The sequence below is a fragment of the Cydia fagiglandana genome, chromosome 4 (assembly GCF_963556715.1).
Source record: "Cydia fagiglandana chromosome 4, ilCydFagi1.1, whole genome shotgun sequence".
In the NCBI taxonomy this organism is placed as follows: Eukaryota; Metazoa; Arthropoda; class Insecta; order Lepidoptera; family Tortricidae; genus Cydia; species Cydia fagiglandana.
In genome coordinates, this window is record NC_085935.1 from 21,070,933 (window position 1) to 21,083,372 (window position 12,440).

Consider the following 12,440-nt stretch of genomic DNA (forward strand, 5'->3'; position numbering starts at 1 on the left):
CTCCTTTTTTACATTTATGTTTTTGGTGGGATATCAATACTTTTTGTAAAGAAAACTAGGCAGGTATTGAGATTTAATGATTTTTCTTGTATTTCCGCTGTATGGTTTTTACTTCTGTTCTTTGTATAATTATGTGGTGCCGCGCGCCGCCGACGACACACCGTTGGCCGGTTGTTTAGAGCGTATTACAAGTTTTTTGTATGGGGACACCACTTATTTTTTGACTAAACTTTATTTTAATATAGCAAATATAACAATACATATATTGGGGTAGTTTCAAATATCTGCTTGTAACGGTTCCAACGCTACAATAAAAAAATATTTTTTTGTATGGGGACCCCCCCTATTATTTAATTTTTTTTTATTTTTAGATTTTTTCCTACGCTTACACACAATAACCGAGCTGAATTCCAAATTTCATCCTTCTAGGTCATCTGGAAGTAGGTTAGGTTTAGGTACTTATATGTCAGTCCCAATAAAAAATGTTTTTTTTGTATGGGGACCCCCCCTTATTTTTTAACTTTATTTTATTTTTAGATTTTTTCCTACGGTTACACACAATAACCGAGCTGGATTCCAAATTTCATCCTTCTAGGTCATCTGGAAGTAGGTTAGGTTTAGGTACTATAAGTCATAAGTCAGTCTTAAAATTTACGACTTTTTGACCTTCATACCTTTATAACCGTTTGAGCTAGCTTCATGAAATTTGGGCTTCTAGATATCCTTATGGATATAATTAAACACACGTAGTTTTATGTGTTTACGTCAAAGATGTTTTGAGTTATAGAAGGGTCAAAAGTGGCACCAAGTGGTTCGTGTAATATTACACTCGGCGCTGGCTAGCCAGTTCCTTTGCTTGAACTTGGCTTGACACGCTGCCGCGTGTCTAGATAATTGGGCATTTTCATTCTATCTTGTACTTTAAAGCGCGACTTAAGTCATGTTTCAGTAACGTCTAACCGTTACATTCCTGACAAAATGTATGTGATTTGACATTGGCCGTCAGTTTTGTAAGGATTGCTAACCGGCCGTGAATGATGGTACCTACACAACACAGTTAAGTGAAAATGCCCGTTAACTTATTTTATTAAATATTTATTGTATGTTTTTTTTTATTTCTTTCAGTTTTTTGGTTAACTACATTTTCATTCGTACTTTCGATTTCGACGCGGTTATAGCGTTGCTACGCTTTGAGTTCTGTCAGCACGTACACCTAGTTACCTACTTTACAAATTTACTAACTGGTACTAAAAAAGTTGATGGATTTATGTATATGTATAACACTGAAATAAAACAACATATGTTTGATAAATTATATTTATATTATATTTACAAGATCATTCTTTTACTTATTATAAATAGTTAACTAATTGACTAGACAATGGAATGTGTAGTGTAGCCTATGAAGGTCACGCAAACGTCCCAGTGTTTGGCACTTTACCTTTGTCACCGTATTTCCATGCAATTGAGATAGTCAAACACTGGGACGTTTACCTTATCGTTTATCGCTAAAAATATTCTCTCCTCAGTTATCGATAAAAAGACGGATTGGCATATCATTTAGCCGCCCAGAGACATATAAAAAGGTCTCGTGTTCCATTCTTACAGTACAAACAATATTTGTACGCCAGTCATGGCAAAACAAGGATCGTACAAAAACAAAATGTAACACCCATATATACGCTTGTTTGAAGCAAATAAACATTCATTCATTCATTCTAATTTGAATCTTTGTTTTGACAAATCAAAATTGCATTTTTCTTGGCAAGTTTCAACGTCTGGGCTGGGCGGCTAGAGGACATCATTTATATCTTTACAGTACATATGGTGCTAATTTACCTCCCTAGTGCGGTAACTAGCACTAGGTATACATACAGGGTGTCCCAGAATTCGACGTCAAGCCGTAAACGGATGATAGACCAAGTCATAACAGTTATAAAAATACAAAAAAAAAAACTCATGTTTTTTAAAAATTATGGTCACTTTCAAAATTCACTAAAAAATCCACACCCCGTAATAGTTCTTTAACTCTTTTATTCTAATTTTTTTATTATTGTGTAATCTTGAATAATTACAGGGTGTGGATATTTTAGTGAATTTTTAAAGTGATGAGTTGGATTTTTTTTTGTATTTTTATGATAACTGTTATGACTTGGTCTATCATCCGTTTACGGCTTGACGTCGAATTCTGGGACACCCTGTATGTGCGTATGTCGAAAACTTAAACGGCCGAAATGTACAGTAAAACATTGTACAATACACGTGCGAAAAGGTAATCGCAACTCGTGTCGATTTAAAACATTTCTTCAGTCGTGTTTTATCTAATTTATCGCCTCTACTTGTGAATTTCCTAGTTTTCGCACTGTATCGTAATGCACTAGTTCTTTACCATGCGATAATTAGCTATAATGAGCCTATTGCATAAAAATGTACAGTGCTTAGCTATTGTGTTAAAAAAACGTCATAAGTATTACTCTCCATTTTTAGGGTTCCGTACCCAAAGGGTAAAACGGGACCCTATTACTAAGACTTCGCTGTCCGTCCGTCCGTCCGTCCGTCCGTCCGTCCGTCTGTCACCAGGCTGTATATCTCACGAACCGTGATAGCTAGACAGTTGAAATTTTCACAGATGATGTATTTCTGTTGCCGCTATAACAACAAATACTAAAAACAGAATAAAATAAAGATTTAAATGGAGCTCCCATACAACAAACGTGATTTTTGACCAAAGTTAAGCAACGTCGGGAGTGGTCAGTACTTGGATGGGTGACCGTTTTCTTTTTGCTTTTTTTTTCGTTTTTTTTGCATTATGGTACGAAACCCTTCGTGCGCGAGTCCGACTCGCACTTGCCCGGTTTTTTGGTTACAACTGTAACGATGTGTATGGAAAACCCCTAAGACTTAAGTAGGTACTTAGTATATTTTATCTCTTTCGTTAGTGTCCTCTAGTGGCCTTATACATTACACATAGAGAACATTACCTGACAATATTGAGAATAATGTTCAAAATATTCATACGAATAAGTAAGTAACCATTTATATCATTGATTCATACACATTGTTATGCTTGTGGGTCTTATGACCAAAGATATGGCTCCTCTACACGATGGGCGCCGGCCACTACAAGGGACGCAGCCATGCGGTAGAATGAGATAGCAATATCACTTGCTCCCTCTAACGCATAAGTGCGTCCCTTGAAGTGGCCGGCGTTAGCCCATCGTGTAGAGGAGCCATTCGACATCGACCGCCGCAGTCGGGTGGTTTAGTGGTCAAGACGTAAGTCGCATGACTCGCATGAGCAGAAGACGCCAGTTCGATTCCGGCGTCGGCCACCAGAGGGCTTTATCACTTCTTATTTTGTATAATACATCTATTTCAGTCCAAGTCATTTAATTTTCATTTCCAATACGGGTGACAGCAGGGCGTCATCTATTGGTCATTTCGAATAATTTGAAGTTTATCTTTATAGAAGGTTTAGCTTGTAAGTTTTTACGCAACAGCCTCATGAATCTCCTGATATGTCAAGGGAGGAACCGCTGTGTTTCTACGGGCACGTCGACGCCGGGCGAATCTGGCTCCGTGTCGGCGTCGGCGTCGGCGCTGAGGTACGTTGTGTCGGTGGCGGCGGACGGCGGCGCCGCCCACGACACCCAGCGTTCTTGAAGGTCCTGCTGATAAGAGAAATACAATTTTAAATATCACATCACATTAGATTCCTTACCATGACTTTGCAACGGCCACTGGTGACTAACTACAATGGCTAGCGACTACATAAACTCACCCGAAATGCACCTGGCTGATACTGAATTTTAAGTGCAAGCGAGATTCACTTCGAGTAAATTTACCTAAGCAGTTACTTATGGGTATAGTATATTCATTCCAAAAAATCTTCGATGGCACGTGCATAAGCAAATTGCATTGCATCTTTTAAAGTGACTTGCGTGTGCGAAAATTATCTTTAAACCTTAGCAGTTATTGGAAATCAGTCATTGGAATTCAGTGACATGTTTTGGCTGGGGTTGATGGATTGAGTAGAGTTCACCCGATATTAGTTAGCAGCAAGCATCTCACCTGAGGAAGAAGATCCAGACGATCGGAGACGGACGTAGATATAAATCTACAACTACGCAAGTTGATGAGTATTGTACCTTTGATGACTCCGCTATTTTAATTTTTGCAGTTAGACCTTTCTCTCCGGATCGAAGATGTCGATGAACTAGGCATTTTACCTCGTGTTCAGAGTGTTCAGACGGCCGCGGCGGGTCGAGCGGCAAAACGTCGAACGCGACAAGACACGGCGTCAAAAGACGCGGAGAGTCAGCTAGGAAAGCAGCGACTGCCGCCGCGCTTGGACGCGCCGCCGGCTCTTGCTGCCAGCAGGACTTCATCAGACCCTCCCTGGAAAGATGCAGAATAGGGATTACTTAGGCATTCATATAAATTTACCAGCTAATCGAGCCATCAAGAGCGAGTAGAGGGGGGGGGGGGATTTTTTGTGCTTCAAAAACGGGTTATTGTAGGCTCCAGACTTATATGCATCATATAAAATTCATTAATTATATAGGTTTATAAGTGAAACTTATGGGTGAGATATTTAAGGCAGGGACACACTAATCCCACGTGCGCAACGTATGCAAGGCATTACGACAATCTGAACCCTAAAATTTGTATGATTAGAAACATACTTGTCATACGCAACGTGACGCATGACAAGTACATATGTGTCTAAGCATACGAATTTGAAGGTTCAGATTTCATAATGCATTGCATACTTTACGTACGTGGGCTAATTAAGGTATGTTGGCAGTTAAAGGGGAAGCTTTTAACCAGCAGTGGCACTCTTTAAGGGTAAAAAATGTGTGTTTTTTTTCTTACAGGTTGGGCTGCAATCCAGGCGGTGGGCGAAGCGATCGTCCTCGTGTGACGCGTGCCAGCACCTGTGAGTTACCGAGCCCTTGATACGGTAGGGCTCCAAATGTCACGATCTCATACAGCAGAACACCGAGCGCCCATACGTCTGAGGCGGGAGAGAAAACGCCTCGAGAAAGAGATTCGGGCGCCATCCAGCGCACGGGAAGTAGACCCTTGCGGCTGAAATTACAACACACAAAGGTTATAGACATGATTACATTTTATTAGATTATAAACAGATAGAAGTTAACAAAAGAAGTATCTAGGTTCATGAAGTAAGCAATCACGAAGCAATCGCAAAGCACGAAGTAACTCACGACTGTGAAGTCTCATAAGGTCATGCTCATTGCTGCTATCTAATTAAAAGCTTAGACTGACCGCCTTTCGAATCAAAGAGAGTGCGAAGTATAATTTTTAGGTCTACTTATTAGAAGCCAATAAGTAAGTAGCTCCAGGCTGTTTATACTGGAAATTATGTAACAGCTTTGCAATGTTCGAGGCATCCTTGCAAGGCTTAGTCGGTCTGGGTATGGTTGTTACCTGAACCGGTAGTAATCGCTCTCGCATACTGGTCGCGCCATGCCAAAGTCAGCCAGCTTAAGCTGCCGTCGAGCTGAGACCAGGCAGTTACGGGCAGCTACGTCACGATGTACAAAACGGAGTTGAGCGAGGTATGAGAGCGCACGCGCCGCATCTAAAGCCATAGCCGTCAGTCGGGTTGGCGATACCTACAAAGATGTTACAATTGTTTTACTTTGAAGCTTACGGAAGAGCGGTTATGATCATCGCTCCGGGTTCCTGATACAAAGATTTGTGCCTCCCAGTTCACATTTATGTCTGGAATACTTACGGGTTGGTTTGTTACTTAAGTTAGTTGTTAGTTTCACTTCGTAGGTTAAGGTAATATGAAAATAATGTAAGTTTCGATTGTTTGATAAAAACTGCGATTCAATATGATTATTCAATAGTTATTGAAAAAGAAAAACAACATTGATATATGTTTTATATAAACACTAGACTAATGTCGATGTATTAACTAGCTACTAAAGTAATAAAATATAGTTTTCTTACCTCATCCGCGGCTTCGCCTCCTTCATCCACCAAATGCCGCCGCGCCAGAAGGTATCCTTTCAAATCTCCATATAGCATGAACTCCATAACAGTGCACACTGGTTCTGAGTGCGTGACTACGCCTAGTAGTTTCACAACATTGGGATGTTCAAGCCTCTTCATAGCTTCAGCTTCAGCAAGAAAATCTAGTTTTTCTGCCATGCCAGCGCCGGGTTTGAGCGTTTTGACGGCGACGGCGGTCCAAGCGCGTCGTTCAGTTAGTAATGCATGACCGCCGTATACTGTACCGAACGCGCCGACGCCGAGCTTGCGGTTGATAACGACACGCTCTCGTGGTAGTTCCCAGCGGTCAAGCGCGTCCAGTTTAGGTGCTAGTGTGGACAAGCCGAGGGCAGCTAAGCGAGCGCGGTAGCGTGTTTCTAGACGTCGTTTAAGAAGCCACCCAGCGCCGCCGAGCGCGGCTGCAAGCCCGGCCAGTAGTAGTGCTAGAAGCGTTCCAAGTGCAACGCGACAGTCTGCGTGTAGTGCGTCCGCTAGTGGCTGCAATGCGCAAGGCTCTACGCCGTCGTTAGGAGGTAAGCCGTCAAGCGTCCGCCAGCGGATCGCATTTGGCGTCAGTTTTAATGTGCTTGCCCAATCACCGACGGCAGCGTACGCCTGAAATGAAATGATTATATAATTAAATTCTGTAAAATATAGGAACTCAAAATATTGTAATTCTCTAGGAACTTTTAACGTTGTTTATTATTGACCAAAGACGTTTAATGTTGATATTCGTACTCACCGAGACAGCTCTACCTGTCTATAAGCAACCCACGATCTTGTCCTGATCGTCAATCAGCATCGTTTTGTGCAGTTCCTAGTTGGAAATTCGCAACAAGTACCATTAAATTTCATATATGCAGAAACATTTTGTAGAATAATACCTGCGTGCTGTTGTCCCACTGCAACAACCGCAGTGGTACCGTTCGTGCGCCGTTGCCCCACGCAAACTGTCCTGTAAGCCCAGTATAGTTGTGTTCTGGACTTTCCACATCGGCTATCAGTGATCTATAATAGATAAACTAATCATATAAAGATGAGATACCAGGAACTAAGAACATAAGAATATTTAAGAATGTTATGTTGTTACAAATTGAAGAATCAATTTGTCTGTTCAGTCTTTATGAACTGTTAAACTAAGAGCAGTATACTGACTTGATGATCTCTTCTTGATGCAGGTCATCAAGTGCGCTGGGCTTGCGCGTGAGCAAGCGGGAGAGTGCAGCAGCCCAGAGACGCAGTACGTCGTACAGAAGTGCCGCGTTTGGCGTAGGCGTCGAACATGGGCCGACCACCGGCTGAAAAATGAACGCAGTTATTATCAAGGTCATTATGTCAGGAAAATTAACATGGTAGGTCGAAAAGAATTTTTCTATATCCCACATAGGAGTTGCTGAACTGACTGTCAAACAAACAAGTGTAATGTTTAAACTAGGTAGTTACCTGAAATCTGCACTGTGTACGCCAGCGCTCAGCCCAATCAGCGGGTGGCATCCAATCCATCTGCCAAGCGGGCCGCAGACTAAGATGGCCGTCAGCCATCTCCTGCAACTGCTCGGTTGAGCAGGGGTGCTTATCAGTGTCGGCTCGGATGAGGGCAGAAGGGGCTAGTGGTGGGAGGAGGAACACCGCGCCGGCCTGTGGTGTGAGCTTAGCTTCGCGGGCTGCACATAATGCCCCGCGTAGTGCGCGCGCGTCTTCAGGCCATACTAGAAGGATACGTGCTCCTGCTGCCGCTGCTCGGGTTGCCCACTGTAAACATATATCCAGTATATTTATATCCCGGTTAAGAACCTTGTCATCACTCGTATTGGATTAGTTAAAACCATCAAAGTTGCTAATGCTGCCTAGAAGCTTTATATGGAACTGACTAGTTCACCTATTTATTATAGGCACTATAAATGTAAATAATAAAACCTAAAACTGATTCCATTAACTGAGTAGGTAGGTTTTATAAATAGCAAATGTGACTGATTAAATGCGTCATTGAGTAATAAAATTACAAATGCTCAAAGCAGATGCACTGATGAGATGACACGCTACTAGGATGTTGAAATCGAGATGAGTAAGAATAGATGATGCCACAGACTTGAATCAAGTCTGTGGATGATGCAATGAACTAGATTTGATAATTTAGTTAAATATACTACATATTAGAATTCATGAATTAATTTAATTCAATTAAATATATAGACGTAAACTTACCTGAGATATCAACTCGTAATCTGGCTCTAGTTTGGTTTTATCGTCAAGAGTCTCTGTCACATAGGCGGGGTTTTTTCCAACCACATCGTCACCCACGACATCCGCGTCGGGCAGCTCGGTGTGCACAACGACGTCGGCGCGCAAGTTTGCAGAGTCCAGCAGCGCGCGTGTACCAGGTTCAGTAAGCGCGGCTATTCGGCGCCAGCTCTGCGCTGATAGTAAGGCTCCTAGAGCGGCAGCCTCGTCGCGCGCATCGCCTGACGCACGCAGCACATATGGCCCTTCTGCAGACTGCGGCGTATATGCCAGCACCGGCAACACATGCGATTTTGTTTGCTTAGCAACGTCCGCAAACGCCGCGCCGCAAGCCGGTCCGGCTACCGCTGATAACGCACCGTATTCACCTGTACCTAGCGCATCCGACAGATGTTTATAGGCCGTAGATCCTGAACATTCATCGTCGAATGTTTCCACTTTAAAGCGCGTAGCGTGTGATGAGCTCTGTTCATCCAACTCAGCCAGAGCGGCAGCGGCGGCTAGCGCTCGTGGCTCCAATTGTAATTCACGCGGCGTTTTGTCCGGCAGCATCACCAACACGCGCACTTCGCTAGCGCCTAGCGCAAGTGGATTTTTTGATAAAAACTCATTTGCTGCGGCTACCGCGCCGCGTGCTCGCGCTTCTTTACCCAGTACTGCTAACTGATGTTCGTCCAACTTTAGCCTCGTCAGTACGCGTAATGCGCTTAACGTTAGCTCAGAAGCGCGTCTGTTCACACGCTTCAGTACTCGGTATGGCTCGAAAATGCAAGCAGAATCTTTGGAGTTAGTGCAGGGTGGTGGGCCGAGCGGCCGGCCAGGAGGTACGTTAAGTGCATCACATGCGATAAATGGGCGTTGCAATCTAACAGCAGATAGATGTGTGCCCAGAGGAACTACGCGTACGCGTAGTGAGTAAACGTGAGCTAAGGTAGCTATTTCCTTCGCTTCGGTTATGGTGCTAGTGAGAAGCGTTGCGCAGCGTCCTGTCGTACATACTTTTAGTGCTTCCGTCCCGTTTGGATACGATAATCTGCGGAAGAAATGAATAAATTAGGACGTAGACAACGAGTGTAAAGTACCTAGGATAGTATTTTGGTAATGAACTAATAATAAATATTGACATTGTTATTAAGCAATAATTAATCTGTGAAATGTAAATATATGTAGAGTAAATGCATGTTAGTAATTAAGTATGTATAGTAAAATTTGTACGCCGTAAGTCAGCAGAATTGTGCTGGACTTATATTTCTATGTAACATTTGTGTTAACCATGATTCTAGCAAATAAATAAATTACATTACATTACATAAATATATTACATATAAAATTGCCGTAGGTACATTAAAACGTAAGACGTGAACGTGGATTAAATTATATTCTCTAAAATTGAATACACACCCGTCCCATTTTGAGGTATTAGCAAATACGCTGGCGATCTCCACTGGCGTCAACTCATAAAGCGCGGCGACGTCTTCATCTACTAGGTCAAGTAAAGATCTTGCCCCGCGCGGCGCAGCCGGACCCCCCGCGAGGCAAACTCGCCGCGCCGGCGGCGCTGCATCGCCGAGTCCGGCGAGACCGTAGCCATCCATGGCGCTGAGGGACAGATTAATAAAAAGTTATAGTAAAAATGTATTATCTTTAACACTTTCAGTACATATTATAACTAATCCATCTTGTGCATTGTGTATAAAAGACATGGTATTGTTTTCCCACTGTAACGTGTAAGATTCATTAAAATTACTAATTATTAGAAACAGATTTAATGAAATAAAGAGTTGAATAATCATTGGTAATCTATAATTTAATAAATTTAAAAGGATCGTGATTGATAGTTGACCTTTGTAAATAGAAGGTAGTTGGAAGAAAGAATAAAAGACGACTGGCATGGCGGTTAAGGGGCATTCGGTTACGGGCAGAGGTGAAGGGAGGACGATTGTGAAGTAAGGTGATTGGAGATTGAACTGTAACGGAATATTGTGATCAAGAAATATATTGTTGTTATGAAAGAAGGAATTTTTATTATACATCAGAAGTGGTAAGTACCTACAAGTCACTATGGTATTCCTGAATGTATTATATTATGTAGGTATTAATATTAGAACTGATCGAGTTAAATCTTAATTACCCAATTAATTTGTTACAATAGTAACAGTGGTGTAAAATTATTATAATTATATACCTATACATATATTAGTAACACTTATATTGGTTGTTGTTTTGTTGAAATTAATTATCATTTCATATTTCCTATGTTAGGAAGTTTATGTTTAACGGGCGCTTAGAAACAAAGACACCGTTAATTTTATCAAGAACAAAATAATTGGGTAAACCCATTTCGGCCTATTCGTTCACTCGAGAGCAATTATACTGCAAGTTTTCTCTTCAAGACCAACAGTTAGGTTTTTTTTAGTGTTTGCTGTAATGCCTATCCATAATATAATTAAAGCATTCATTACATCGCGGGTAGCGTGAAACCTTTGGAACACCGTCTTATTTATGATACCTTTATGATTATTTACAGGTGTAGATCGAATTCTTTTAGTCTATGTATGTACCGCTTATTTGGTTACAACTTTTACCATATTTTCAATATATTACTTATCAATACGTCAGTATTATATAGCGGGTTTAAGTGTTTTCAAAATTATAAACTACTCGGACTGTGAATAAGTAGGAATGATACTTTTACTGGTAGTTATAGTTACCGACCCGCCGACCTGGCCGGGGTTACAATCGCTGTCGCTTCGACAACGAAAAGCATTATGTCTCTATATCACTCTTCCATATTAGCGCGACAGTGACAGTTGCATTCCGATCGCTACGGAGCGTAAGCGATTGGCATCTTGGCTACGCGGCCCGTTTCGTATTCCGGATCCCGTTTCTGGATTTGGTTCCGTGCCGGATACTGGAACCGTGCCGGGTGCATACCTGATTTGTGCCGGATGAGTTCCGGATCCATGCTGGATTCGTACCGGATCCGTCCCAGAATGGTGCCGGATCCGTGCCGGATTGGTACCGGATCTGTGCCGGATTAATACCGCATGTATATCATTTGCCGGATTCGTGCCGGATCTGAACCGGATGCGTGCCGGATTGGTATCGGATCAGTGCCGGATCCCGAATTTGTTCTAGATTCCGTTTCTGTACCAGTTCTAGAATTTTCCCGTTTCGAAAAGCCTGTGTTCCGGATCCGTACCGGGATACGGATCTGTTTTGGATTTAAGATCTGTTTTAAACGTCCCGCATTCTACCCCGGAAGCAGTAACGTAAATTAAATAAATAAATAAAACAGTCGAATTTAGCTTAATAAGAACAATTTATATTTGTCTATTATTAACAATCCAAAGATTTAGAACTCTTCCATTGCTGGTGTTGTTTTCGAGTTCCAGACTATGGACCATGAGGAAAAAACATCCAGGCGGCGCTTGAAAACTCCTGAGCGTGGCCGAAAATCGAAATCTGATGATGGACAAGAACGTCGAAGCCGAAGTCGCAACCGCCGCCAGTCCCCGGGGAACAACAGGCGGAGTCGCAACCGTCGAAGCCGCAGCAGCGGCAGACACGGCCGAGGCAATGAGAGATGGCTTCGAAGATCAACACGGAAGGACAACGGCCAGGATCGTTTTCACGTGGAAGCCGCACAGGACAGGAACGGATGGCTTGTATATCTTTGTCGTCTTCAGTTGTAGATTTTAATAGATGTCGTTTATTGCTTAAACTGCGAATATTTTGGTACAGTACCTTAAAGTTATTTGTATTGACGAAAGTTGTCTCGAGGTACGGGTTCACAGATTATGGGGGTGGAATCGTTGTCCAGGCAATGCTGTGGTGTCCTGTAGTTCGCTCAAGTTAGTTGTATGGGGCTCGTTAGCCTAATTCATAAGTTTTGATCTTGGTTGTTTCCTCTTTTGGCAAAATATGACGTTAACGCTGGTAAAGGAAAGACTAAGTTACGTTTCTTCAGTATTTGTTCATAATTTAGTAGGTATATAAAAAGAAAAAAAAAACAACAATAACGATCGATGCGCTATACGCTATACACCGATATTAGTACCTACCTACGTAATAATGGGTTGAGCTAGGGCAATATAGGTTGATTTGCGCTGTGGTATATCCATGACATTTCGAAGATATTTAAATGAGTGTTAGGTTATTTCCTGACACTATTT

At 42.1% G+C, this 12,440-nt stretch overlaps 1 protein-coding gene across 3 annotated transcripts in view; it reads right to left on the reverse strand.

Moving 5' to 3' along the window:
- Window positions 1–1,301: 1,301 nt before the first annotated feature.
- The window catches only part of LOC134664038 (uncharacterized), a 39,523-nt gene continuing 28,384 nt past the window's right edge, over window positions 1,302–12,440 (reverse strand). Inside the window, exons 5-15 of one of the 3 annotated variants that reach the window (XR_010098195.1) lie at window positions 9,667–9,864; window positions 8,230–9,298; window positions 7,468–7,776; window positions 7,180–7,322; window positions 6,909–7,032; window positions 5,983–6,639; window positions 5,452–5,639; window positions 4,876–5,091; window positions 4,230–4,398; window positions 3,240–3,671; window positions 1,302–3,094 (exon numbers count right to left, since the gene is read on the reverse strand). Coding sequence is in view for 2 of the 3 variants with exons in the window: in XM_063520601.1 (XP_063376671.1) it covers window positions 3,522–3,671; window positions 4,230–4,398; window positions 4,876–5,091; window positions 5,452–5,639; window positions 5,983–6,639; window positions 6,909–7,032; window positions 7,180–7,322; window positions 7,468–7,776; window positions 8,230–9,298; window positions 9,667–9,864 (3,223 nt within the window). In the remaining variant the exon portion in view is untranslated. Of the gene's footprint in view, window positions 3,672–4,229; window positions 4,399–4,875; window positions 5,092–5,451; window positions 5,640–5,982; window positions 6,640–6,908; window positions 7,033–7,179; window positions 7,323–7,467; window positions 7,777–8,229; window positions 9,299–9,666; window positions 9,865–12,440 lie in introns of all 3 variants that reach the window. The other 2 variants (XM_063520601.1, XM_063520602.1) reach the window with 2 other exon arrangements.